The sequence below is a fragment of the Dermacentor variabilis genome, chromosome 1 (assembly GCF_050947875.1).
Source record: "Dermacentor variabilis isolate Ectoservices chromosome 1, ASM5094787v1, whole genome shotgun sequence".
NCBI lineage: Eukaryota > Metazoa > Arthropoda > Arachnida > Ixodida > Ixodidae > Dermacentor > Dermacentor variabilis.
The window spans coordinates 187,055,931-187,083,552 of record NC_134568.1 but is presented as its reverse complement, the minus strand read 5'-3'; the positions used below and the strand labels follow the sequence as shown (position 1 = coordinate 187,083,552).

Sequence of the window (27,622 nt, the reverse complement as noted above, 5' to 3'; positions counted from 1 at the left end):
TGCACAATAATCCTGGCATGATGAAAACTACTTTCCTTTTCAACATGATTCTTATGATGAGTACTGCACGACCAAAAGATAATGTTTCTACGACCTACTAAAAAGAAGTCTTCATATCAAAGCTGAACACCCACCATTTTCAAAGTGTAAGGAAAAGAAAACGTAAGGGAAAAAAACAACTTATGTGGTTTCATGCCCCAAAAGGAGTACTGACACAAAATTTCTCTTTTTTTTTTTTTTTTTTGCTTTATTCAAGAGCTGCAGACTCCGTAATATTGGAATGAGGCCTCAATCCCTTGAACATGCAAAAAATCTTGAATAATATATTTTATGTGACTAATTTAGAACAAGCACCAAGCAGAATGTGGCTTGGTATGTTACTTTCTGGGGCAAGAAATGAAAACAAGTAAAATATTTTCTGAAATTCTGTATTATATGCAAGCACGTTTTACGGGTATAATGACACAGCACATCAGTTCTCTCTGAACAGCCGCATAGTAAATGAAAGAAATGTAGCATTAAAATGTGACCTCATTAATGCCTGAAGCATTCTTCAGCTTTGAGGTAATCAAAACAAGCTGTACCTGAACAGATGATTGCGTGGAATGTTTCCAGTGGCTTTTGATTCATTTTGCGTTGATGATATGAAAAGACTAGCAACTGCAAATTCATCTTTTGCTTGCACTACAGCCTTCACTGTGCAATCACCAGGGAGTGATCCTTCATGCAGATGGCACCACTGAAAGCAACAGTAGATTTGCAATTATAATATAACATTTCTTGTTATTTCAACATACAGCATTATGGAAGGTACACATTTCCATATGTTACTAATGCCAATATGGCTGAAGTGCACCATTTGTACAATTAAATCTCGGAGGTGGGACGCTTGCTGGAGGCCATGTTTGACGGAACCTGCCTAATTTTAATTTTTTTTTCATACCCTTCACAGTGCCAAATAATTACAAACATAGCCAAACCTGAGAGAGTGATATCCAAGCTAAAAAGTGTCTGATGTTACTCAATTACAAGTACTAAATTAATATCTGGCAGAATGTCAATAACCACCAGTCAAATTGGCCATGTGGTATCGTAAGAACAGATCAAACCACAAATGCACAAGGTATCAGGAGCAAGACCACACTACAAGTGCATCTCCAGGATATGTAATGAATCAGACCATATTTAGAGGCAAATACAATTAAACAAAACAATGAGCATTTTTCTTTTTTTACTGACCAAGTGTAGCTGTTCAAAAGCCACTGACAATTTTCTGTATTATTGTGGACACAAAGGAAGCAGTAACATTGTGCTACGTACTTAAGAGCCTCAAAAGGATGCTAAAAAGATGTTAAAGGGACAGGCTAAAGAGAAAAATAATTTGAGATGTAGTATAAGTAGTACCAAAATTACAAATTGACAAATAAAAAAACCCACTTTTACCATGAAAGGAGGCTTGATAAGCCAGCAAGGATGGAAACATAAAAAAACGAGTGGCAATGCCAAAGTGAAATTGCCATACCAGCTTGCTGTGATGTCACAGAATTTGATGGCATCTGCTCGGGCTTAATAAAAATTTTATTGGTAAAGTTGAGGTACACTGCATTCTAAAAAACCGAAAGACTGAACTTAGCAAATTTCGGGCACATATACTGTGTCACAACAGCCCAAATACGAGAAAACACTTCGAAGTCCACGACGTCTTACTGATGCGCTGGCGCAGAGGTTATGGCCCGAAATTAATATGGAAGTTTGACCTTCATTTTCTCTAGCATTAATCAACACCTTACCATAAACTTGTTGAAAATAGGGTTTTAGATAAATACTTTATCAGTCCAAGTGTTTTTCTTTAGTCTCCCCTCAAGTAAAGCAAGATTGGAAGGTTACAGTCACAGAACAACAAAGGGGTCAGTTTAACCGTAGAGTTTCTTTAGACATTTCTCGAGAGAATTCTGGCACTAGCGTCTATAGGAGCTCAAGTATGCAGTTCAGCCAGTATTGCAATCATGGGGCAGCATATGGATTTGCCTAAACTTCATCCTTCTGGCTTCAAATGACTTTGTGACTTAGCAAATGATCATTTTGACAAAATATTGTGTTATAAGTGCAACAATTCGTCATGACCATGCATGTGCTCAAAGACTTCTAAACTATGAAGATAAAACACAATAAAATAATGCCACAAGAATGTCTGAAGCCACAAGTACGAAAAGTAGACAAAACCCCCATTCCCTAGGTAGCTGAATAATTGCAGTACCAGAGTTCCCTCTATTACAGTTTTTGTAGGAAATTGAAAGTTTAACCACAAGTAGAGGCTTGATATACTAAGGATGGAAGAAATGAAAAGTGGGTGGCGATGCTACCTTGGAATTCCCACAACAGTTGCCCATGACTTTGGCAGTGTTTGCTTAAGGCTAGTTGCCTATTGATCAAAAATCCATTACATTGCTAGGCCTAGGAGCTTTTATGGACCTTTCATGCATAAGACCCAAACATGTAAAAACACAGCCAAACTCATGACATCCCAATGACATTGCTGCTGTCATGGCTTGGGCTTGAAATTATAAAGGCAGGTTTGACATTTACTTTTTCGGGCCATAATGAATTGTGTTGTACTAAGGAAATGCAAACACACATAAAACAATGATCTATCAGCATAAAGTGCTTTAGCATTTCTATCTAGTGTCCCTCTATAATTGCACCTACTTAGGCCAGTTCTGTCAATTTCAAAATTTTATGAGTTTTGAAGTGTAAAAGAAAAGCAGTATGTTTTTTGGTCTTTAAAAAGGCCCCTCACCAGGTCTGGCCATTTTTAGCTGACAAGCGCAGTGTATACAATGCATGCTAACGATCGTGTCTGCTAATTATTACACACCTATGTGCTGCGGAAAGAGCTTAAATTTCAAACCATGCCCTTCGCCTCAAAGGTGCCGCGCTCCCAGCCGGAACGTTGACATAAATCGCATAAGTGCACCTAAGTACACGGCGGTGCTGTGATGTCACTCACAGTGACATGCGAATCCAAGAATTATTCAAGGCAACATCAGTTATTTGTTTAATCTGTTGCTTCAATAGATGAATTAAAGTTTAGAGAAATACTAAAACATACAAACCAAATGTCTGTGCTTTTTTGTTTTTCTCCGTACCGCTGCAAGAGATATGTACTTCCTTTTCGTCTGCTTGTTCCCATGTCATCCAATCACGTGTGCAGAGGATCAAACTATGTCATTTTTCTACTGTGCTCCAGCGCTGCGATCATGCTCTTTCATCCTCTCGTGTCTGCCTCAGTGCTCGTGATTGTGACACTGACTTAAAGCGCTAATCAGGTGTTCTCGTGCAGAGCACGCAAAATTGTCTGCTACGCGAAACGAGACAAACACAACAGCTCGTACACAAGACCGTCACCAGAAGTGCGCCACTCAGCAATCAACCAAAATGTGCAAGGAAAAAGAGAGAGAGGGGGGGAGGGAGGGAGGGAGGGAGGGAGGGAGGGAGGGAGGGAAGAAAGGATAAAAAAAAATAGTGGCAGGGCTTGTGACTTATTTGTGACGTGATCCTCCGGCTCTGGTATAGGTGAATACAGGGAAGGAATTCCGCTTGCAGAGGCTAGACTGGAGTGTGTATGTTGGTGTATGAGAGTGTATGAGAGAGTGGAGAGTGTATGTTGGCAGTGATGCTCGCCTTCTGAAATCATGGGTTCACGGCACTTCAAATATTTTTATCTCTCCTAATAATGAACTCATTTGAAAAATTCTTGCGATAGAACACTCCTTGGAGGGCACGTAACAACTTCCAGCATATAACCAAAATTTGCTATGCGGCCTAGTGAGGGGTCCTTTAACATAGTTTTGAACCTATGAAGCATGAATGTTAGTGCTTACCCAAAGCGACGAGCAAAGTGACTGGCATGGAGCTTCCCATGAGAGTTGAAGTGATGACCCATTTACAGTAATGTAAATATTTGTATCTGCGAGCTGTAGCAATGAAGAACAAAAAAAGCACATGCATGTCAAAGCTGCTACACTTCATAAGCTAACAGCCCCAGCACAAGGCTCATGAGTACTCTAGCTTACATACTGGATAATTAATGTATATACTATCAAAAATGCCAGCAGGCAGCAAGAGAACTTGTTGCTGGGGAAGTTTGTGCTGTCTGCTAACATGCTGAACGGTGTGAAATTGACAAGGCAGAGAAAGGACAGGCAAATGTGTTTCTGTGTATACATGTGTGTTGCTGTGAGGAGACATTAGGTGAGATGCAGCAAGCACACTATTTTCAACTCCAAGACAGAAGTAGCCACTTGTCAATTGTCGTGAGCAACCAGTCAGTGCCCTCGGATCCTGATTGCCACCAGCATATGCGTTGCTGTACCATGCCAAGTGTGAGGACCTTGGTCAGCTCCTTTGGCCTTTGGAAAACAGACTGTGGCTGACCACCAAGTTAGCAAAGAGGTCACTAGATGAACGAGTGACTCTTTACTTGGACAGGCAAGCACTATGTTTTGGGGAAGCAGATGGTTGTTGTCGTCAAAAATGACACTGGCAGGCAGGTTTGATTCAATCAAATTCTCATAACTATTGCGGAGGAGGACAAAGTGTTTTAAGTAGTGCTGTACCACTTTACACAGGACATTGCAGGGGGTTGAAGGGGTGTGTGTGTGGCATCGTTCTGCATGACATGACATGAAAAGTGCATGGTTAACTAAGCTCTCCTAGGAATGTTGTCAAGCAAGAGGTGGTAGAACAATATGCATAACAGTCTTGACACCACTGGCATAGTCAACAAGATCAAGAGGTGCAGCTGGTGATGAGTAGCAGAAGTCACCAAGGAGCTGCAGTGTAGCGCAGAAGACAAGCTTTAACGGTCTACTGCAACGAAATTTCCCTTCAGTACTAGTATATATCACTGAACTAATCTTGGTGAAGCCATAGGGCTGGTAATTGTATAGTTTTCTTGTTAGAAGCCTTTAAACAGCACCTAAGCAGATGACGTGTGCACCTGATAGTTGTCGCTATGACTTAAGTCCCAGCATGCCCCTTCCAAGATTTTTCAGTGCGTCACGAGCAGCTGCGTTTGCTAGGTGTTCGAGCTGGCTTGCGTCACTACAAGCTTGGAGCTACATCACCTACACAGACCAATCAGACCACGCAATTGTCCGAGCATCTTGACAACGAAGAGCTCGTCGCGGCACTTCACGGCGACCAAGGTATCTACGCTCCGCAACAGCACGGCATCGGAGATTGGGCAGCCACACGCAGCAGATGCAGCTACGTGCAACTATGGTGCATGTAGCGCAATGCCTACTATGTGCACGGTCAAGCTGGAGTGCGTTCTTGTGCTTGTGTGCTCCAGTCTAACCATGCTATGTGGTGCAGACTGGCTTTGTCCTGCACTTGACTGATGGCTAAGTCCAGCTTAGTCCAGTAGCAAAGTCCAGATCGCACATTTTGAAGAGCTATCAATAGCAAGTGTTCACGTGGTCTTGGCTTACCTCAGAGGTCATGGCAAGGAGCTGGGCATTCTAGGTAATGCGTCACTTCTGGCAAGCAGTAATGGTGGTGTTTCTTTTTTTTCAGTTTCTGTATACAAATTAAATTCTGGGATTTTACATGCCAAAACCAGAATATGATAATGAGGCACGCCATAGTGGGGGACTCTCCATTAATTTTGACTACCTGGGGTTATTTAACGTGCACCCAATATACAAGGGCAGTTTTGCATTTCAGCTCCAACAAGATGTGGCTGCTGCAGCCGGGATCTGTTTCCATGCTCTCTGGCTTAGCAGCACAATACCAAAGCCACTACACCACCACAGAGGGTCAGTTTCGGTACACAAAAACGGCTATTTTTGTTAGCTTTTCATGACACTTTCGATCGTATTTCAAACGTCAAACTTTGTAAGGAGGTTCCTCTATACCTACACTAACTTAAACTAGGCTTTTACACAGTCCGAAATTTCATTGCAGTTGGCCTTTTTATGTGCAACACCATACTAGTAGAGCAGAGCATTGAAGAGACCTTGGTGAAATGATGCTCGCAAGTAGGGGTGGTGGCAACTGGTAGAAGTCTGAAAATCGGGGAGAGGTGGGAAGAATGAGTGAAGACTGGTGTTCTGATCATTACAATGTAGTGCATGACATTACATATGTCATATGACAGGGGCCGAAAAAGCTTGACACATTCTGGGAGGACAGCAGACTATGGAGACGAGACCTTGCTATGCACCTGAACAAAACACAGCAATGGCAACATTAATGTAATAACTTAAGGTGCTAAGTATAGCAGTCCAGGAGCCGGCAATGTCAGAGGTCAACGACTACTTGAAGTGCCAGAGTAAGACTGCACTGATAAAGGGCATGAATTAGGAAAAGTGAGCGAAAAGTCCACTGCAAGCTGTTATTTAGCGTCACTGACTATTGAACACATATATTTAGCCAACCCACTAAATATGGTGATGGGTAGCACTCCTCCAGCATAGGAAAGATGATGCACACCTCAGCATCCATGGCAATGAGGTAGTAGATCTTGGTTAAGTTGTTAGTAATACGGAACAGGGATCTGAATGTTGAGCAAGGCACTAGCCACCTTCAGTACATTGCCCAGGGTTTTGCTATAAAGTCACAGGGCTTCGGGCACTGCCAGGCATGTTCCCCATAATGTTCATGGCACCAGCACATAGCACAGGCCAGTGATCCGTTTCCAGTACAGGTTGTTGTGCCAAGGTCATCACACAGAGTGAGGCTGGTGAACAGAGTGAGCCGAGGTCAGTAGCCAGTTATTAAACATTGAAGCCGAGCTGCTCACTGAAGGTGATGCAGAGCTTAAGAAATGATGGAAATGGCAGTGAACACAACATCCACAATTCTGTGAACCACATATGCCAATGAGTCAACAACGCTGAGGACAACATGCTCAGAATAATGCCCATCTGCTAAAATACTTGCAGCAGAAACAGCTTGTGGAGAATGGAGGTGTAAAGTCAAGCTGTGTGATTGCCAGCAGGGGCAGCATGCAATGCAGTGGCCCAGTTGACTTCCGGTCATCAAGTTCATCCACAATGAGGAGATGATGCAACCAACACTGCTCTGACTCGGTTGTGTAGCAGACTGTTTGGTGGGGAGCTAAGATCGTAAACGCCCTGAAGCCATTGCAGCAACCTTTTCCATTTCTTTCGCTCAAGCTTTCAAGGCTCGCAATATTATTTTGGAGTTTCGGGAAGGGGCTTCAGGTTTTCTTTTGTTCCCTCTATGCTTATTCAGGTTCATCTGGTAAAGAGAAGCGAATGGCACAGGCACCTATGTAACAAAAAAAGTAATGAAAATGGTGCATAAAAATGATGGCAACATGAACACCATTAGTTTAGTACATGCAGAAGCCCAAGCTGAGCATAGGTTCTGCATGTCTGCATTGTTGCTGACTCCATTTCTTTGCATGTCTGCATTGTTGCTGACACCATTTCTTTGATATCCTAAGGTCCCATTAGTGTATGCAAACTAATTGCATTCACTGTTCTTAAAACAATTTTAAAATGTTTGGCCATTAGCAATAAAACTATAGTAATATTACATCAATTCCAGTCTCAATCTTTTCGTGAAAGACTTGACACAGATGTTACAGACATAAACATACAACACTTGACTGTACAAAAAATGTTTTATGACCAATGAAGGCATGCTCACCGAGATCTGTCGGGTGAAGTGGAGAATAACCTTACGAGTCTCCCTCGAAATATAAAGTAAGAGAAAGTCCAGAGCAGGCCTTTCTATAAAAGGCACGAAAAGTAGTTCTGATTAAAATGTTGAAACACAATTAAATTCTTACATGAGAGTAATTCTCAATGTAGCCACCAGCAAAGTAAAATAAAAATAAAAAATAAAAACATGCTAATCAAGCCCAGAATACACAAATTTCCTAACTGCTAAAAATTCAACCATGATAAAGATTTCACCAAAGTTACAAGATCAGTTTTCACAATTGTAACCATTATGTTAAAGAGGCCGCGCAAGTTTATCCACGTGCACTCCTTCTGCCAACCTTTGCGCTTTTCTCTTACTGGACATTCTTTTCTCACACGCACACAAAAACGTCTAATGACAGGCCATCATAAAGCCTTGCATAGCAAAAAAAACGTTATATGTTACAGAGTGTTACAGTTGTTTAGAATGATCCAATTACTATTTGACTGCAGCCATTTAAACAAAATAACAAGGCCACACATTTCCAAGGTTTTGAACAGGTCCCATTCCAAGAATGCCATGGTACACCGATTATGATAGGATTCTAGTGGCCTGATTACAGGGCTACTATGTCTGGCACTGAACAAACATATAGCACTTTATCAGGATAAATGTGGGCACCACACTTTCTTGCCAGTGTAGACAATAAAAATTAAAAAATTAAAAAATCTATAATCTGGGTTTTTACGTGCCAAAACCTTGACCTGCTTATAAGACATGGTGTGACGTACACTCAGTGTACAGTCAGGGTTTGCACAGGTCTCAGCAATAAAAATTCAAAGATATTCAAGGACTTTCAAGGCCCTGTCAAAGTTTTTTCAAGGGTTCAGAGTGGCATCCCATGCACCAATTTTTTGCTGCCACAACATTTCTAAAACACTATAGCTACACTTATATTAATGAAGTTGGTAATATTAGCCCTTTCCTTTATTATATCAAAATTTCACTACATTGAAATTGAACCTTTTATGCAAATAAGTAGTTCTGACAAATTTTTTTTTGGCATGGAAGGGGCGTGAAACTTAGAATTATCGTGCAACCAGAAAAAAACATACGCTAAGGAAAAAATAATTTTGTTCAATTTAGAGTCCGCTACCGGAGATACTGTTTCATGCAGTGTTGATATCTTTACATAGAGGGTACGAAACGAAGCCTGCAAAGTTTTTGCCTTCACTCCGGTGGCAGCTTATAGTAGCATCACCCACAGTGGGATGGTGCTATCAGCTGTCTTGGCTTGGCGAGCCTTTGCAGCCGCTGCCGATTGCCTCCAAGTGAATTGAATTTGAATGTGTGTTGTTTAGTGGCGCAAGGGCCAGGTATGGCCAAAGAGCACCAAGACAGTGTTAGTGATTTCGCGGTGGAATGATGAGTTCTGTGAAGTTGATGTGACGTAGCTATAAAGGGGCCTAAAAATGGTCGCTGTAAAGTGTGTAAAATCTACATGCAATAAGATTATGGTGATGTCTAATGATGAGTACTATGAGCCTTACACTGCATTGTGGAAGAATGATATATACAGAACATGTAAGATGCAAAAATTCGCTACAGCACAACTGCCTCACCGGAGCCCTTGAAACACAAGGGCCTGGAGGCATGTGCTCTTGCAGTACGACTATCCCAGCGGCATCCTCTAAAGAGAGGAAGCGCTACGAATGTATGGGACTAATAACTTGTAAGACCGCATCTCTGAGGAAACCTAGGACTGTGTCTGTATTAAAAAGCAGTTCTGGACCGAGAAACATTGCAGGATGAAGAGGAATGTGCTGCCAGTAAGGAAAAATGTCTCTCTCAGATTCGGCTTCCCGACACTCTAGGAGGACGTGAAGTACGGTCAGCCTCTCCCCGCATCTACCACAGGTTGGAGGCTCACTTCCGGTGAGTAGAAAATTATGGGTGCCAAATGTGTGTTCTATTCTGAGACGACAGAATAGGACATCTGTTCGGCGCAATTTTGTAGTAGAGGGACAGAATCCTAACTGTGACTTTATCAGGTGGAGCTTCTTACTTGTTTCCGCGTCCCACATGCATTGCCAGTAGTTTCGCAGTTTCTTTCGTAAGAAAGGCCTCAGATCTGTGACAGGCACCTCAGCGGTAGGGTCAACAGCTTGTGATGCTATTGACGTGGCCATCTCGTCCGCCAGAACGTTACCCTCGATGCTCCTATGGCCAGGCACCCAGCATATAATGATGTGCTGGTTAGATATGTACGCTTTACACAAGACGGAATAGATTTCATTAAGTACTGGATTTTTGTGTGTATAGAGTGACGTCAAGGCCTTCACGACGCTTAGGGAGTCTGTATATATAGCTGATTTTTGAAGTTTTGATTTTCTTATATGCTTCGCAGCAGACAGTAATGTGTAAGCCTCGACCGTAAGGATACTTGTTTCCGGATGCAGTGCATCGGATTCTGAGAAGGATGGGCCGACGGCAGCACAGGACACTCCGGCATTTGACTTCAAGGCGTATGTGTAGAACTCTGTGCAGGAGTGCTTGTGCTGGAGTTCTAGGAAATGCATTCAGATTTTAATCTCTGGTGTGTGTTTTGTTACTTCTGAAAAGGATATGTCACATTCTATCACCTGCCACTCCCAAAGTGGTAACAGCTTGGTTGGATGCTAAGCTTGAGGAGTGGGACATGCATTTCATCACTAAGCTCCCTCACACGAAGTGACAAAGGCTGTCTTACAGAGAGACGGTTATGGAAAAGTGTAGTACAGGTCATATCATTAACAGTGTTAAAACATGGATGTTAATGATTGGAGTGTATTTTCAGGAAATATGTGAGGCTGATGTAAGTTGTCTGTAGATGGAGTGACCATTCATTTGATTCCGCGTATAAGCTTTCAATAGGGCTTGTCCTGAAAGCGCCAGTGGCTACGCAGATACCTAGATGGTGGACAGGATCTAGAATCTTTAGTACACTCGGAGCGGCAGAGTTATATACGACGGCACCATAGTCCAATCGTGATCGAATTAGGCTCTTATAAACATTCATCAGACACTTCCTGTCGCTACCCCATGTTGTGTGGGATAGAATTTTAAGTAAGTTCATTGTCCTTAGACATTTTTCTTTAAGATATTTAATGCGCTGAATAAAAGTAAGCTTGGAGTCAAGTATATTACCTAGAAATTTGTGTTCCTTGTTGATAGGTATTTGATGTCCACACAGTTGAACACAAGAATCTGGAACCAGGCCTCTCTTTCTAGTAAAAAGAACACAAGAACTTTTGTGGGGGTTGATTTTCAATCCGTTTTTGTCTGCCCACTTGGAAACCTTGTTCAAGCCCTGCTTAGAACGACAGAAAGCTGAGCTAGTTGGTAAGAATTCATTATGCAAAAAAGAAGTGAGGCGTGCAGACAGGACACAAGAGTAGAGAAGTGGACAACACGAACGCCGACTATCAAATGAAGGGAGCACTGAGGCGAAAAAAAAAAGAAGACACAAAACTCACCTGCGCATGCTCAGGAATGGTAACACCACGTGTCAGTCGGGTACACATGCCGGTCTACGTGAGAGATAACTGTTAAGGCACTTAATCTCTTCCTTACGTAAAGTAATCGAAGGCTGACTCACGCACGCACTTCCACCATTATAGATATGCCATGCCTCTACCATAAGACGCGTATCTTCATTCTTATGCCTGTACAATATTGCGCATTCATTTGCATAACACGTGGTGTTACCATTCCTGAGCATGCGCAGATGAGTTTTGTGTCTTCTTTCTTTCTTTTTTTGCCTCAGTGCTCCCTTCAGTTGATAGTCGGCGTTCGTGTTGTCCACTTCTCTACTCTTCCTGTCCTGTCTGCACGCCTCACTTCTTTTTTGCATAATGATTCAAGCCCTGCTGCACCTGTCTCTCGCATACTACAAGGTTACAGGATTTGAAGCCGATTTGAATGTCGTCCACGTAGACGGAATAAAGAATGGCGGGTGGTAATGAAGCACGAAGCGTGTTCATCTTCACTATAAAGAGCGTACAACTAAGCACGCCTCCCTGGGGTACACCTGTTTCTTGTGTGAAAGGTCGCGACAATACGTTGCCAATTTTCACGTGCAAGATACAATTCAACAAATAGCTTTCAATTATTTTCAGCATATTTCCACAGATGCCCATTCCCTACAAGTCTCGCAAGATCCCGTAAGGCCATGTTGTGTCATACGCCTTCTCCATGTCAAGGAATATTGATAAGAAAAACTGTTTATGTACAAATGCATCACAAATATATCCTTCAATGCGTACGAGATGATCTGTTGTCGACCGGCCTTCTCTGAAGCCACACTGATAGGTATCAAGTATATTGTTGAGTTCAAGGAAATGTATGAGTCTGCGATTAATCATTTTTTCAAAAAGCTTACACAGGCAGCTTGTGAGAGCTATTGGGCGACAGCTCGCCGCCAGGGATGGGTCTTTCCCCTGCTTCAAAACAGGGACCACAATTGCTTCTTTCCATGTGTGTGGAAGATATCTGGCAGCCCAAATAGTGTTCAAACAGGTAGCCCAAATAGGTATCCGGCAGCCCAAGAGTGCGAGTAGTTTAACTTGTGTGTCAGCGTGCAAGTTTTTGATCATGTCATACATGACTCGGTCAGGTCCCAGTGCAGTGCTCTTGCATGAGATCAAGGCAGCTCTGAACTCGGCAATACTGAATGGCCGGTTATATGCTTCGTCGTATCTGCATTTGCAAACGAATGGGTTAATTTTTTCTATTTCTTTGTATTTAAGGAAAGATTCGGAATAGTGTATTGGGCTCGACACATGCTCAAAGTGTTCCCCAAGAGAGTCTGCCTGGTCTTGCAAAGTATCTCCTTGGTTGTTCACCAGAGGCAACAGATGGATTTGTTGCCCTTGTAGCTTTCTCAAGTCATTCCACACTTTTGCCTCCTGCATGTATGAATTAATGCCGGAGAGGAACCTCACCCAGTTTTCTCTCTTTGCCTGACGTCGTGTCTGCCTTGCCTGTCATTTAATTTGTTTAAAGTGAATTAAATTTTTGGCATTAGGCGATCTGCGCTATACGCCCCATGCCTTGTGCTGTCTCTTTCGCGCCTCTTTACAGTCTTCGTTCCACCAGGGAACACGTCTTCTTAGTGAAACACCATTCGTCTGCGGGATAAACTTTTCGGCTGAATTAATAATAAAAGCGTTAAAATATTCAATGGCATCATCTATAGTAAAATTATTTATAAAATCTGGTGGTGAATAAGATGACTCTTTAAAATGCTCTCAATCCGCCAATGCTAATTTCCATCGAGGAAAATGTGGAGGGTTCTCATACGAGTTATCACGTTTAAAATTACAGCGAAGTGGTCAATTCCATACAACTTTTTGATCACGGACCATTCTAGGTGAGGCAGTAGAGAAGAAGAACAGATTGCTAAATACATTGCTGAATATGTGTTGTGTTGTACACTGTAATACGTCGGCTCCTTCTTATTAAACAGGCAGGCACTAGAGGTCAAAAGAAAATTTTCAATTAATCGACCTCTCGCGTCGCATCGCAAATCTCCCTACATCGTATTGTGGGCATTAAAATCAACCATGAGTATGTAAGGGTCAGGAAGCTGATTAATTAGGTTATGGAAATCGTTTTTTTTTTTTCAGGTGATAGTTAGGCGGTATGTATAAAGAGCACAGTCACCAGTTTGTTAAAAAGAATTGCCCGAACCGACACGGCCTCAAGGGGTGTCTGGAGAGCGATCTGTTGACAAGCTACAGATTTATCTGCAACTATTGCAACACCACCGGAGGCGTTAGCCTCGCCGATTGCCTCCAAGATAAAAACACATAGACTGCACAAAAAAATATTGAGCCGCTGCAGCCGTCCTTGTTCTGAGCACTCGCTGTGGCAGAATTTCGCCCCATTTCTAGTCTCATGCGCCTTCCTTCTGCTTCTCTTTCACTTCTCTGTAACACGGGTCCGACAGCGCCAACAGAGAAGGGGTGGTACGAAGAAGGGGGAGAGGTGCAAGAGGGTGTGACTACAACGAAAGTGTGCCATGCGAGGCGCATGGATCAAAGGCGAGTGTGGCAAAGGTACGTGTGTGACACGTAGGAAGGTGTGACGGATCGCATATTTTTCTTTTTTACTGTACCGTTGTTTGAAAAATAGCAAGTTTGCTGGATCCCCACTCACCATAGAAAGCAGATCACAAAATCGATCTTAGACTGTATCACTCAAGAAATTTAAGGATGTTCAAGGGAAAAAATAATTAAATGACTTTCAAGGGCCTTGAAAACATACTTTTGAATTTCAAGGGTTTTCAAAGGTGCATGTATTGTGGGCACCCTGACAGTACATGAGCATTTTTGCATTACGCCTCCTTCGGTATGCGGCCACCATGGCGGGTGCCAGTGTAGCATTGCCATTGCATTAAACCAAAGGACAGCATTTATACAGACTCAAAGGCACATGAATCGTAAACTGGCCTGCTTTTTTTCTTGCAGCAATACCACATGAGAGCACACTTTTCTCCATTACCACAAATTATGAGTGGCTGCTCTGCCCCACCACCACCGCTGATTCATTCATATCCGCTATGAAAAACTCTGGGTTCCTTATGTGAACCTCAAGAAAAAGTAAGGGCATGGGCTCTTTTTGCCTCAAGTGCAAAGAAACAAGGTTGCACAATTTTGTACAATGTTTGTCATACACTTGTTAACTAGAAAATTAGCCACCATTACAAAAAGAAGAAGCATTGGAAAAAATAAAGCATTGCAAATAAGTAACAGTATATTGCAAAAGAAGCAAAAAATAATTAAAAATGAATTCTGGGGTTTTACATGCTAAAACCACAATATGATTATAAGGCACTGTGTAGTGTGGGGCTTTGGATGAATTTTGACAACCAGGGTTTCTTTAACGTGCACCCAATGCACGGTACATGAGCATTTTTGCATTCCGCCCCCATCAGAATGCAGCCGCCACGACCGAGGTCAGCCTATGTTGTTGCTCAGCAGCGCAACATCATAGGCACTGGGCTATTGCGGCAGGTAAGCAATACAAATGGAAGGTAATGTTGACAAGGCATAAAGTGCAGCTACACAGCTTGTGCAGTTGGTAAACAAGCTGCCAACACAAGCTGTACAGCTTGTTTACCAACTAGGACATTCTATTAAGCCTAGTTTTTAGATTTGCTGAAAGTATGTATTTTGATATAGTATTGCATTATTTACCTCTTCCTGTCAACCACCTGTGGTAAAACCAGGCACTCTGATCTCCAGGATCCGTGAATGTTGCATTTTGGACCAAGTTGTACTCTTGTTTGAGAAGCCAAACAGAGAAGAGTAACAGTTAAGTGTACTGATGTCATTCAGCAAGAAAAATATGAGGGCGAATCAGAAATTCTTTGCCCCCTTTTTTCAGCCAAATTACGGATGTAAATCCGAAGTCAACATACCCATTCCCAGCAGTGGACCTTTCTTGGACTGGCCCAGCCTTATCTGCTAGTAGCTCTGCGGCACAGCCCTGCTGTCAGCTGTTGAACGTGGCAGTTGTGCTTCACACGTCCACGGCGTACGAACAACGAAATGTGATTCGTTTTTTATAGAGCAAGGAACAAACGCCCATCAAAATCTACAGGGAAATGCACCCCACGTATGGGGAAAGGTGTCTCGCTTTGAGAAATGGGAGGTGGTGGTATTGTGAGTTCGCAAAAGGCCCTGAGGACTCGCATGACAATGAGCGTTTGGGGAGGACGCGTGCGTCGCTGATCGTCGACAAGCTCCGGTCATTTCACTGGGAGAGTTGGGACCACCCACAATACAGTCTGGACCTTGTCCCTAGTGATTTCCATGTTTTCGGTCCACTGAAGATGTTCGTGGCAGGACAGCGATTCACATGGAACAATGAGCCAAGACAGCAGTCCAACAGTGGTTCCATAGTCAGTAGGATGGATTCAACCACAGGGGCATCTCAAATTTAGTGCTGCAATGGGACAAATGTCTGAACTGGTGGGGGGACTATGCTGAAATATAGTGTAAGGTACATAGAACAGTATGTATATTTATAATTACCTGCATGTACCTTATTTTGGCTAATAAAAAAATAGGGGCAAAGACTTCCTTATTCACCCTCATAATTGGGTTCAGTTCTCCCAAATAACAAGAAATACCAAAGTGATAACACATGGATCCCTTAATGAGGAAGATGGGAAAAAAGGTTCTACTTTGATGCACTCAACTAATTGTAGTGAAATTTTCAGCTCGTTCACTTAAAGGGCCCCTTGCCAGGTATGAGCATTGCGAACAGACAAGCATTGTGCATATATCAAACGGTGACAGTCAGCACAGTATTAAACTGAATAATGTTGAAAAATTCACTGAAAACTCAAACAATGTGCACCCTGTCAGTTTGTATTCTCTCTTCTTGAGTCAAGCCACTCTCCCCCCAAAAAACGTCATACAAACAATGTCTGCAGTGGAAACAGCTGCTGCACAAGCATTGTGTGCTTCAACACTGTAAATCTGCATTCAAAAGCAGCAATTTTGGGAGAGCTTCCTACACATGAACATTACAAGTAGTGGCTCCCAGAAGACAAGAGAGAAAGATCAGCACCATAGAACCAGTTACAGTAATACAAGAGCAGCCTTAATGGGACTCTGAAAGCTAATAAAAAAAGAGGCTTGAAGACGCAATGCACCCAGACTATCCACCTGGTGCGTTTATATGCGTTCTTGTTGGCTTTTTCTGCTGGAAATATGTTCATAAACGTTTTTTCCTTGTTTTTCGACATCCATACCTGCCAACCTGTAAACATTAACATTTATAAACACCCCACAGACATGGCAAGAGGTAAGGAATAGCACAAAATTTTTTAAGTACTTTGCTCTCAAGCACACACCTTTTGTGGGATACATACGCGCTTTATTGACAATCAATTACCTTTTGACACAGAATGCAATAAGTGGCACACTTGGAACAGCAAAGACTGACAAGAACAGAATTTTTTGGATCACAGTGACTTATTCAGCAACTCTGATGTTGCCGATTTTGCCTGCTTCAGGAACTTGGTTTTAAGCAAGTACCCCTCTAGCACATGGTGTCTTGTGCTGCCAAAAGAATGCGGTGTGGCTACCACTACATTTCCTATTTGCATGCCCTATTTGCAACCCTGTACCGCCACATCTTGCACTTGTAAACACTTTTTCAAGAAGAGAATTTATTTTTCATAAAACATGATGCAACATTTGTTCAATCATACAACGAGCTCAAATTCATAAACTTTACAAAAATTTAGGGAGAGCTGGCAGGTACATCAAAACAATTATTTTGGTGCACTTGCACTTTTGGAGGTACGGTACCGTCTGTACTATTTTGAATATCATATTTCTTCTTTCGCTGCAAGAAACTCCTGAAGCATGCAAATTTTTTTTTTATCTAATGAATTTTCTTGAATCTAAAAAAAAAAGCTTTTTCTTTCCCGATTACTAAGCTAGAAATAATCTACAGAAATTTTGATGACCCATTAGTACTTTAGTTCAAATTAGCCTAGAGCATTCGTTTATACCTTAATGCACTATGGAAGTTCTAGATTAATTCTGCATGTTAAGCTTTGCAATATGAATTATTGTTAATAAGCTTACTTAACATAAACAAAGAACCACATTTTTATATTATCTCAGAAACTAGACACCCTAGGACAAAAATATGTATTTGTTAAATCAAGAAATGTAAGTACACAAACATTGCAAGTTTAATCCAATTCACTCACCAAATAAGAAAACTACTTTTTAAGTTTCAATCATAATTAAAAAAAATTAAAGTCCTTCACAATAGGAAGTTTTATCGAGAAGTATGAATCAGATAATTTTGCTCAATGGTTCAAATAAATATAATCTAATTTTCAATGAACAAAAATTATAAAGCATCCTGGAGCAAATAAGGGACCTCAATATAGAAGTCACTGTTGATATGTGATGCCTGAATTCTAGCTTTCATCTTGCTTTGGTAGCTTTACAAGTGAATGTTCCTGGGCTCTCGCCATGCATATCTTTACTGACCACAGAGCACAATTTCCTCGGTGGAAATTGTTTTTCGAATTCGGATTGTTCAGAATTCGATCAAAACAGTTTTCGTTTACACTGAAAAATTACGTGACACCCTTGTGCCAATTTCAGGGAGAAATTCATATTGACAAACAAAGATCCTGATATTTGAATCCAATCAGGAGGTTTCCAATGAGGAGAGCACAGATTCTCTCAAGGCCATTTGTGCTCATTGTGCATGTGCTGGAATTCAGTGTTCACTGGAACTTTCACTGCAGTATGTGCAATGCACTCAAAGCTACAGGCACATCAAGCTTGAACATGCCTTTTCAACACATCTGAATTAAACTTGGTGAATGTGTTTTTTAGATGTTAGCAAGTGCAAGTAGCATTAATTTAAAAAAATATTTGTTAGGCCAAATTTACTGCTTTACTGGCATCGTTAGCCCACTAAAGATGGTTTGAAACGCCACTTTCAAGACCATGTCGCTCACTGACATACTGCATCATCAGACGTGAAGGAGAACTATATTTTTGTTTTCTAAGCAGTTCAATCTTTTCCCACCAGGCAGTAATTTTTGAACACGCTTGAAGTCTCACGATCATCAAAGTAGCAAGAAAAAATGGCTGCCTCCAGAAGAGGCGCACGGGCTTAGAAAGATCACAGATGTCATGATTCTAGTGCATCTGTGGCTGATTTTATCGATGGATCGAGCAGCAGTGAGTCTGAAGATGCTGCCTTTTCGTCGGACCTTAAGTGCTAAGTTGATGGAAACCAGCCCAGAACAATAGCAGCCGCAGCCCGATCCGCCCAACTGTAGTGCTTGCAGTTAAATTTTTGTAGTGGAATAACTGTTCAATGAAAAATTTTTATTTTTTCAGAGATAGTGCCTGTTAGACGGCAATACATTTTGTATATTTTATAATCTTTTCCATATTTTTCTTAGTAGATACAAGTGTGTCTTCACAAATGTTGTTCAATTTTATCCCACCATCTTTATTCTGGCAATTTATATCTTTTATGACATACATGTCATTAATCAAACTTTTATGCATGAAAAATGCCGTTATTCTGTTTTTTGTTTATGTATTGCATAAAATATTTAGTGCAGTAGTTCCTTCAGAAAAAAATTTGGCAGAACCTAGAAAATACACCTATTTTCCCCATGGTAGGGAAAGAGTTAAGACAGGTTGTCATTATGTTGTGATTGTCTTATGATCAGCAGAATGCATTAGTGGTTGCTATTTCTACTCTTTTAAAAGAGCATAAACAATTGCTGCAAAGGTTTACAAGGCAGGCACAAATAGCTCCAGCAAAAGGCGGTTAGTTTCAGCAGACTTGATAATCCCACAACCAGTTGCAAGAAAGACCTGGCGGTTGAAGCCATATTTAAATGTGCAATGAACGATATGCAAAATTCTGTAAGCAGGCTTTCCCACACACCTAACTTGACCCAATTAAGATAGCCATTTCCCAGATAGTAGCACTGTTAAAGCCAAGACGTGTTTTGAAAGCTTGGACGATATGGGGAAACTAAGGGCGGCAGGAATAATTTCACCAGCCCACATGTTGACACCTTAATTACTATTATAGCCTGGGTTCCACCATTTTGGTTGGGTCAAATGAGGTGTGGGTGCACCTGCAGGTTTTGCATATTGTCTATTCCTGAGGAAATATTCAATTCTCTAAAAATCATGGCAAACCAGCACCTTAGCCCAGAAAATGTGTTGAGCAGTTACCTTCCAAAAGGACATCCTCCTGGACTGTCCCCTCCCTGGAACCAGGATGGACACTTGGCAACAATGAACTCCTGTAGTGCCAAGCTGAGTAGTTAGAAAAATTGGCTGCAATTCGGTTCATTGTAAAACCCAGCTCCATTTCAGCAGTCACCTTAGTATGGCTGCACACAAACCGCCGATAATCCCAGCAGTGAACTGTAAACAGAAATGAACAAATGGCAATAGTTTCCTTTCAATAACACCATTAGGAATCACAGCTTTTAAGGGCTTAAAAACGCAAAACGTAGCCAAAAAGCATGTCAGAAGAAAAAAGAAAAAAAAACACTAGCAGTAAACATACACTTTTTAAAGCCTCAGTCAAACAGGAGATCTAACAATATTGAATCAGGTAATGGCAATGCAGTTAACAATTTTTTAGATACATCTGACGCATGACCAGTAGTTATGATATCTTTTCACAGAAGATAGAGCTTTTTTTTATTACTATTATGATGTTTTATGTGCCAAAACCACATTCTGATTATGAGGCATGCCGTAGTGGGGGACTCCGGAAATCTGGACTACCTGGGGTTCTTTAACGTGCACCTAAATCTAAGTACATGGGTGCTTTCACATTTCGCCCCCCATCGTAATGCAGCCACCGTGGTCGGGATTCGATCCCGTGACCTCGTGCTTAGCAGCCCAACAGCATAGCTACTAAGCATAGAAGATAGAGCTACCTAGCATTAAGGTGCTTCTGAAAGACACCATTAGCAACACACTGCTTTTCAGGCAGTGCGCTCTGTGGCAGCAGTCACCATCTGCTGCATCTACAACATGAGAATTTCATAAAATCATTCAACTTACAATTTCGCTCATCTTGGCCAAGAAAAAGATTACACAAGCGTAGCTCTTTGGCCCAATCCATGTGTGGGAAATTTTCCATGGCCCAGGCTCGATGACTCCAAGCTCCATATGATTTTGGGTTTTTTTGCAAGGCTGCTTCGGTCAGAAGCAATTCTCCTGCACCATCTTCAGCCGTCTTTTTCAGGCTGCAATTAAAAAAAAAAAAACTACATTGGATGTTGCACGATCTTGTTCTCTAAGTGATATGCTGAGGAAATTGGTGTTTTCACTTAAGACTAGAGACTGGATATTTAGACACTAACAAGTGCTCTTTTAGGCACCTTCAACAAGCACCAAAGCTGTTACCGAAGGCATTTACAGGTGCCAAATACTGTCCTTTAGGCATGCGATGATAAAATATGACTTTCTAAGAAAGAGTCCACTAAACCCCTGTTTTGTGAAATGCACTTTTCTCAATAAAACAGCATGAGGCAAGTTGCATAGGTAACCAGATTTATCTGAAATTTAGCATGACTAGAGGCTGTGAGAAAAGTTGTGAAGGCAATGACAAACAAGCACTATCTCAAGGTTTTCAAGTTTCATGTTGTGCCTTCTTCTCACTGAGTATTGGTTTGTATGCAGACAAGGAACGCTGAACATTCACCACAGTTACGGGCACATATTTGTACTTCAGGAGGTTTGTTGATCCAATGCCCTCTGTAATTTCTAAATGTTCACCAGTCAGAAGCTTTGACTGTCACTTTAGGTAGCGAAAACCCGGAAATTTAATCTGAGACAGATTGAAGTTTCAAACTAACTCTACCAGCAACAGGTCCATTTAGGATGCTGGCATACCTTTCCTGAATGTCCAAAATGAGCCTCGAATTCTAGGTCAGAGTTTTGCCCGAACATTCAAGATTCTCTATGATGTTGGCTAAAATTGTGAAGTCAGTGCACAAGTATGACAAGTTATGCTCAAGTGTATCATTGTGCAGTGCAGTTCCAAGCCCTTCTCCCAGCGATGCTCTCATCTGCTGCAAAGCTGTTAATAACATCCTTTGCACCAGCAAAGTCTTAGTGGTAGTAATCAGCTGCCTTCAGCCAAGTTCCCCAGCGGGTGACAACATTATAAACAAAATAAGGATAGAAAAAAAGTGGAAAGAAAGGCTGTTTTTAGACTCTCAAAAGCCAATATAGGCACCGACATCAACCTCCAACAGGCACCACACAACGTGAAAACCACCAGAAATGCCAATTAGTTGTTCGTTTAAAATTAATTTTTCATGTATCTCAGATATTCACCACGGTCTAAAATTAGCTACTGCAGACATTGGCATAGCCAGGCGGTGGCGTCGAACCCCCACCCGCCCTGAAATTTTCTGACGAAACCCCCTCCCATTTCCCACGGAACAGAAAGTTTCAGGAGGTGGGCTCCGAAAGAGCAACACGGATGAAAGGGAAAGCTTGAATGTGAAAGCAAGGCGAAGGCTAGTGACGGTCCGAAGAAGGAGAAGGGGGTTGTTATGTCACCGTACCTAGAACTTAAGTTTATCTAGCTTCCCCCAACCGCTGTCGTGTCTACAGTAGTAGCGTTTCCTTGCCTTCTCAAGTCACCTTTTCCCTATCTCCCCCCCCCCCCCCCCACCTTGTATAAGAACTGTTCGAGCGAAGAGTGGCAAGGCTGTTATTCACTCAGCAAAATTTAAAACTGCGCAAAGAAGACAGGGCGTGAACAGAAACATAGACACACACACAAAGCACAGACTTCCAACTGACCTTATTTTATGAAGGCAGGGAACTTACAAGGTTCTAAGGTTTATAACATTCCCTGCCTTCACAAAATAAAGCCAGTTGGAAGTCTGCACATTGTGTGTGCATCTATGTTTCTGTTCACGTCCTGTCTTCGCACAGTTTAGAATTTTGCTGAATCTATGAACCGACTAGCCCAACAAGATGCCTTATCGTTATTCACTCTTTTTGCGACTGCGTTGGTTCTACCCATTCTCTGCCTCCCCTCCCCCCTCTCTCTACCATTCTATCTAGCTTCCCTCATGAGACGTTCATTTGAAGGATCGCCAGCTGTTTGTGCGCAGGCACAAGTAAGAGCAGGCACGAGAGATAAAATCTGGGGGCTTTTGCTCCTTGAACATATGACTCTGCCTAGGCACTACGGAGGAGGTTTCTTAGTGCGTGTTGTAGGCGTTTGTCCCTAGGCGTGCCGGCATTGCGGAGTGGGGTCAAGTTTGTTTACGCTCGGACGCTGGCTGCCGGCCCGGTAGAATAGGTGAAGCAGCGAGCACTGACGTCCAATGTGGCGACCGCCGTGTTGGACAGACTGAATCGCAGCTGCGGTGCTTGTGCTAAGTCAGTCGTGGCAGATCATAGCTTTCTCGGGCCTTACGGCAATGGACCTTGTAAATAACATCACAGATGTTTCCGTGGGAGCAGTAGCGACCGTAGTAGAGCCTGGGCCGCATATATTGAAAATTTAGAAGGCAGAGCGCTTAGCAACCACGGCTGAACACAAGTGACTGAAAGGCCGCCGGTGACAATGACTGACTCAGCACCAGCGCCGCAGGTGCGAGAAAGTCTGTAAGACATACCTTCAGAGGCAAAGTTCTGACCGGTGTTGCAGAAGTCTGCGGTAGTGCTGAACTTAGCATCACAAGTTGGCGGCTAAGCGTAATTATATTTATTCAATCATGTTTTTTACTAATTGTAATGATGTGTCATTATTTCACATTATTGGCGGCACCTCCAGGACACCCAGGGCTACCCTTGGGTGCCCTGGAGATCCTGCGCCACCTGCTTTATTATGACCTCAGGTGCCCTCCTAAGGCCTCCATTTGCTGGTTACATGTGCCCTCCTGGAGCAGTGCTTGTAAAAAAAACCAATCTATCGTTGCGATGAAAAAAGCAACCTGCGACTTATACAACACTAGTCAGAACACTGCCACTTCAGACATAGCAATCACCAAATGGGGCGTCCGTGTGCCCACTGCCTCACCATGCATGCAGCCAGCGGTGGAGCATAAACAAACTTTTTTTTTTTAATTATGGGGTTTTACGTGCCAAAACCATTTTCTGATTATGAGGCATGTCGTAGTGGAGGACTTCGTAAATTTTGACCACCTGGGGTTCTTTAACGTGCACCTAAATCTAAGTACACAGGTGTTTTCGCATTTCGCCTCCATTGAAATGTGGCCGCCATGGCCGGGATACGATCCCGCGACCTCGTGCTCAGCAGCCCAACACCATAGCCACTGAGTAACCACAACAGGTGCGTAAACAAACTCGATCGCACTCTGCAATCCTGGCATATCTAGGGGACAAACACATACAACAGAGGCTAAGAAACCTCCTCCGTAGTGCCTAGGCAGAGTCTATATTCAAGGAGCACAAGCCCTCAGATTTTCTCTCTCATGCCCGCTCTTACTCGCGCCTGCGCACAAACGGCTGGCGATCCCTCTAATGAATGTCTCGTGCTTCCCTCTGGACTTGGGTATATAGTAGAAAGGCGGGCACTGCAATTTCTGCAATGGTTTTACGGGGGGGGGGGGGGGGGGGGGGTCATGGATAATTACAGCTGTCAAGAGGCTAATGTGGCATTCGACGCCCAGGGCACTCCAGAGGGCATTGTGCACATTTGACATGGTGCAGAGGTCCAAACGAATCTCTAGCAAACTTTAGCGTCTTCTTACCTCTCTGCCACGTTTCTCCCATGTATATACATCCTCTAAACCACCCCCAACGCACAGAACATTTCGGGGAAAAAACAAAAATGCTTCGCTTTAAAGGACGCTGATTTGTGCACGACAAAATATATCAAGGACGGGGGTGCTGGGCCAGGGAAGCTGAGAAACCATCCCAACAAACAGGTGGGAGGGCAGGTAGGAGAATGGCCTCGAGGTCCACACAGAAACAGAAATATAGGAATACAGTAAACTCTCAGTTGTACGAACGTCAGTTTATCGAATATTTCAGAATAACGAACTTTTCAAAAATCCCTGGCAGTTTTTTATAGATTCTATTCAAAAGTGTTTCACTTAAACGAATTTCTGAACAGTCAATATTTCAGTTTAACGAACTCGTTCAGAGGACCAAGGCTTATTTTTACGATCACAACTGATGCCCGCCCTCATCAAACCGCCGCTCCAGCGGCAATGTAAGGTCGCTGGCGCTACAGCGCCCCTGGGGCAAAGCGGGGGCGCGGAAAATGAACGGCAATGAGACATGGCCTCCGAGGACGGCCGCACAAAACGAGCAAGCATGTAATCTCGAAGGCCATGAACAAAGTAACATCGCTGGTGCTTACAACGCCGCCAGAGCAAAGCGGCGATCTGTCACACCACAAACCACGTGGTGTGTTTTCTTTCCGAGTGGCTAGTCGTGGCATGGTCGTCGTCTCTTTCTTTCGAAAAAGAGACGATGAAGAGACGAAGAAGAGGCAACTGCCGAGCCAGTTTCAAGCCCTCTAGCTGAGGTTGTAGGTTACATTGGGAAGTTGAGAGACTGTGTCAACAGCAAGCTGTGCCAGAAGAAGAGTACAAAAACACTGACTCTTTGGACAGTTTTGTTACTTCCTGTGCTTTAAAAGTACGAGTGCAGAACAAGATAACATATTTTTTTTCTAAGTGAGAAAGGCAGCATTATAACTGTTATGAACCTTGTACTTGTTGATATGTACAAACTCCATTTCACACATTTCTAACACTGTGGATGCCATGTCTTTTGCTCCATGAACTACACTTCAAACTTTTGACTATGTATGCCATGTCTTATGTTGGTCTAGTGAATATTCAGTTTAGTGAACTTTCAGTTAAGTGAACTATTTCCTTCGGTCCCTTAAAGTTCACTCAAGTGAGAGTTCACTATACATGTATTAGCGGGCCGTGGCGCCGTTCAAAAAACTAGTGAAGGTTGATGAGTGTGACAGTGACCAACGGAAAAGAATGTTAAGAAGAGGAGTCGAGTGATGGGTACGAGGAGTGGGGGGGGGAAGGGAATTAAATGCGTCAAGAACTAAGTTGGTGGATAATTGTGGGCATAGGGCGAGTGTCTTGTCATTGCCCAATCGCTCAACACCAGACAGCTGTGGCCAGTCGCCTAGTTGAGACTCACCTACCACATCATAACACGTGCTGCTTGCTGCGGAGAGCCCATTTTAACTAAACATCTCGGCAATTTTCAGAACAGACGGGTGTCAGGAGACAACGCTTTCAAACCACTCGGAGGTACTGGCCCTTATTTTGTTGCGAACAACGGATGCCGTAATCTTCACAAAGGCTTCGAAACGGGAAGCAACCCTGCTTCAGACTGTCTGCCTGATCAGTTGTCAAGCGTGATCAAATAACAACATTCGTCGTGTGATGACTACAATACTATGATCGCAAGTTATTTCCAAACATCTCTTCAAACAAGTTGGACAGCAGATCATCGAAAGTAAGTGAAAATTGCACCATACGATAATATCGAAGTTCTAGCGCAAAGCTTTGTTTCTTTATTTTTAAATCTAGAATAATATAGCATGCCAACAATGCTGACAGCGCGATTGAGTGATAGGAAACTTGCAAAATAGTGCCTGCCCTCTCCTGTACGTAGCCGTTGGCCATATTACTCACTAGAAGGTCTGGCTGGAAAACAACAGTGATCTCCACTGTTACCTGGGCTGCAATAATACTGGCCTGCAAACGAGAAGACACATGATAGTGCGCTGTCTTGTTTTTGTATGGCCCCGTTTTAAGCGCTGTTCATTTTTCCAAGTCATATACACACTAGGCCTTCGACATAAATGCATCAATTCATAAACGAAATTTTAGAACAGTAGAACCTCATTAAACCATGCCTGCTTAAACAGTAGTTTTGTTTTAAAAGTAGTAAAATCAGATCACTGATTCTGCAGCCGTTAAACATAATGAGTTTTGTATCTGCATAAACCGTACCAGCTTATTGCGTACGTATAGGTTAACACGTAGTGCTTCCACTTTTCGTAGCGCCATCACAGCGGTGTGTCGTCCCCATTGGGCAGCCCGGCAGAACAACAAGCCTCAGAGATCAGAACAACGGCCTCCAAGCGCCCTGTGCATTTGCGCGTTAAGCCACATCCACATCATTTTGGCACAGTGGCTGTGAGCATTGTGGCATCATGCAAGCTAGGACTCGCGTAATGCCGAAGCTCGGATAAAAAATACCAGGTGCTCAGCATAGAAGAAAATTGGTCATCGTTCGTGCTATCTAATGTTGTATGATGAAGTCGGCACTGGCAGGCGACAGGGATCTACTGTTAACTACAGTGTGTGGCATTTGGAATGCAAAGAAGTTGCTCGGCAGCGCTGCTGTGACCCCAAAAAGATGGCTACAAGGTGAGACTTTTCGCCATCGCTGCCTCTGTTGTTGCCAAGTGTCGCCTAACGACAGTGACGAGGATGACACGGAAAGCGACAGCACGGGCAATTCAGGCCCAACAGTGGCAGAAGCTGCACATTACGTCAGCCTCACGAATGCAATCTTCGGAACAAGAACAGCACCCTGCAATGAATAAGGTACCTCGCGACTTCTGCAGCGCTACCGCACCAGTACACGGAGAACATGCAATGCCAACGAGGAATCTGCCATGGTTTGCCGAGAAGAGGGGGTTGGATGAAAAGCTGGCTCGCAGCTTCAGTAAGTTTGAGGCCGCTGTTGCTACTATAGGCCATCGCAGCATCAAACAAAAATAACACTTTTGTCGCGAGAAGTGAATAAATACTGCATGTTTTTGCCCTTTCGTCACACTCTCTCTGAGTTCCGTTTTTGACAGGTAAGTGGGCGATCTCATGCTATTTCGGTTAAGCAGTACTACCGTTTAGTGCATACTTCTTCCGAGCAACAGCCAACTACGGTTTAACGAGGTTTCACTATTTTTTTTTAATACAGTTAAACCTCATTATAACGAACATTATAATGAAATTCTCGATATAACCAAGTATTTAACTTTTCATAACTTCTTGTCCATAGAATACCATGTATTTAGAACTTCAATATAATGAAGTGTTTGTACACGATTTCAATATAACAAAATTTCACTGCCACCGCGAAGAAATTCCGAGACAATATATGGGTACTTCCGTGAACGCAGATGGTCAAGATTGAATTACCAACGGTTGCTTGCAAACGCACCGCTCAAATCACATGCCATGCGACAAGAGCGACCGCCAAAGTGGAGCCACATCATGTTCCGTATGAAGTCCAAGTGCGATAAGATCCCATCGCGCCCTGTGTGCTTTAGGTGCGAGTGAAAGAGTGCGAGGGTGAGAGAAGAAAGATGGTGGCTTCGTGAGGACCGCTTTCCT

The 27,622-nt window shown here is 42.8% G+C and overlaps 1 protein-coding gene across 4 annotated transcripts in view; it reads right to left on the bottom strand.

Moving 5' to 3' along the window:
- Nucleotides 1–27,622, bottom strand: part of RabGGTa (Rab geranylgeranyltransferase subunit alpha) — a 65,123-nt gene that overhangs the window by 23,119 nt on the left and 14,382 nt on the right. For 3 of the 4 annotated variants that reach the window (XM_075701339.1, XM_075701365.1, XM_075701356.1), the window contains exons 4-9: nt 20,313–20,497; nt 19,467–19,661; nt 14,916–14,999; nt 7,681–7,763; nt 3,882–3,974; nt 585–739 (exon numbers count right to left, since the gene is read on the bottom strand). In XM_075701339.1, coding sequence (XP_075557454.1) covers nt 585–739; nt 3,882–3,974; nt 7,681–7,763; nt 14,916–14,999; nt 19,467–19,661; nt 20,313–20,497 — 795 coding nt within the window. The remainder of the gene's footprint in view (nt 1–584; nt 740–3,881; nt 3,975–7,680; nt 7,764–14,915; nt 15,000–19,466; nt 19,662–20,312; nt 20,498–27,622) is intronic. The other variant, XM_075701347.1, reaches the window with a different exon arrangement.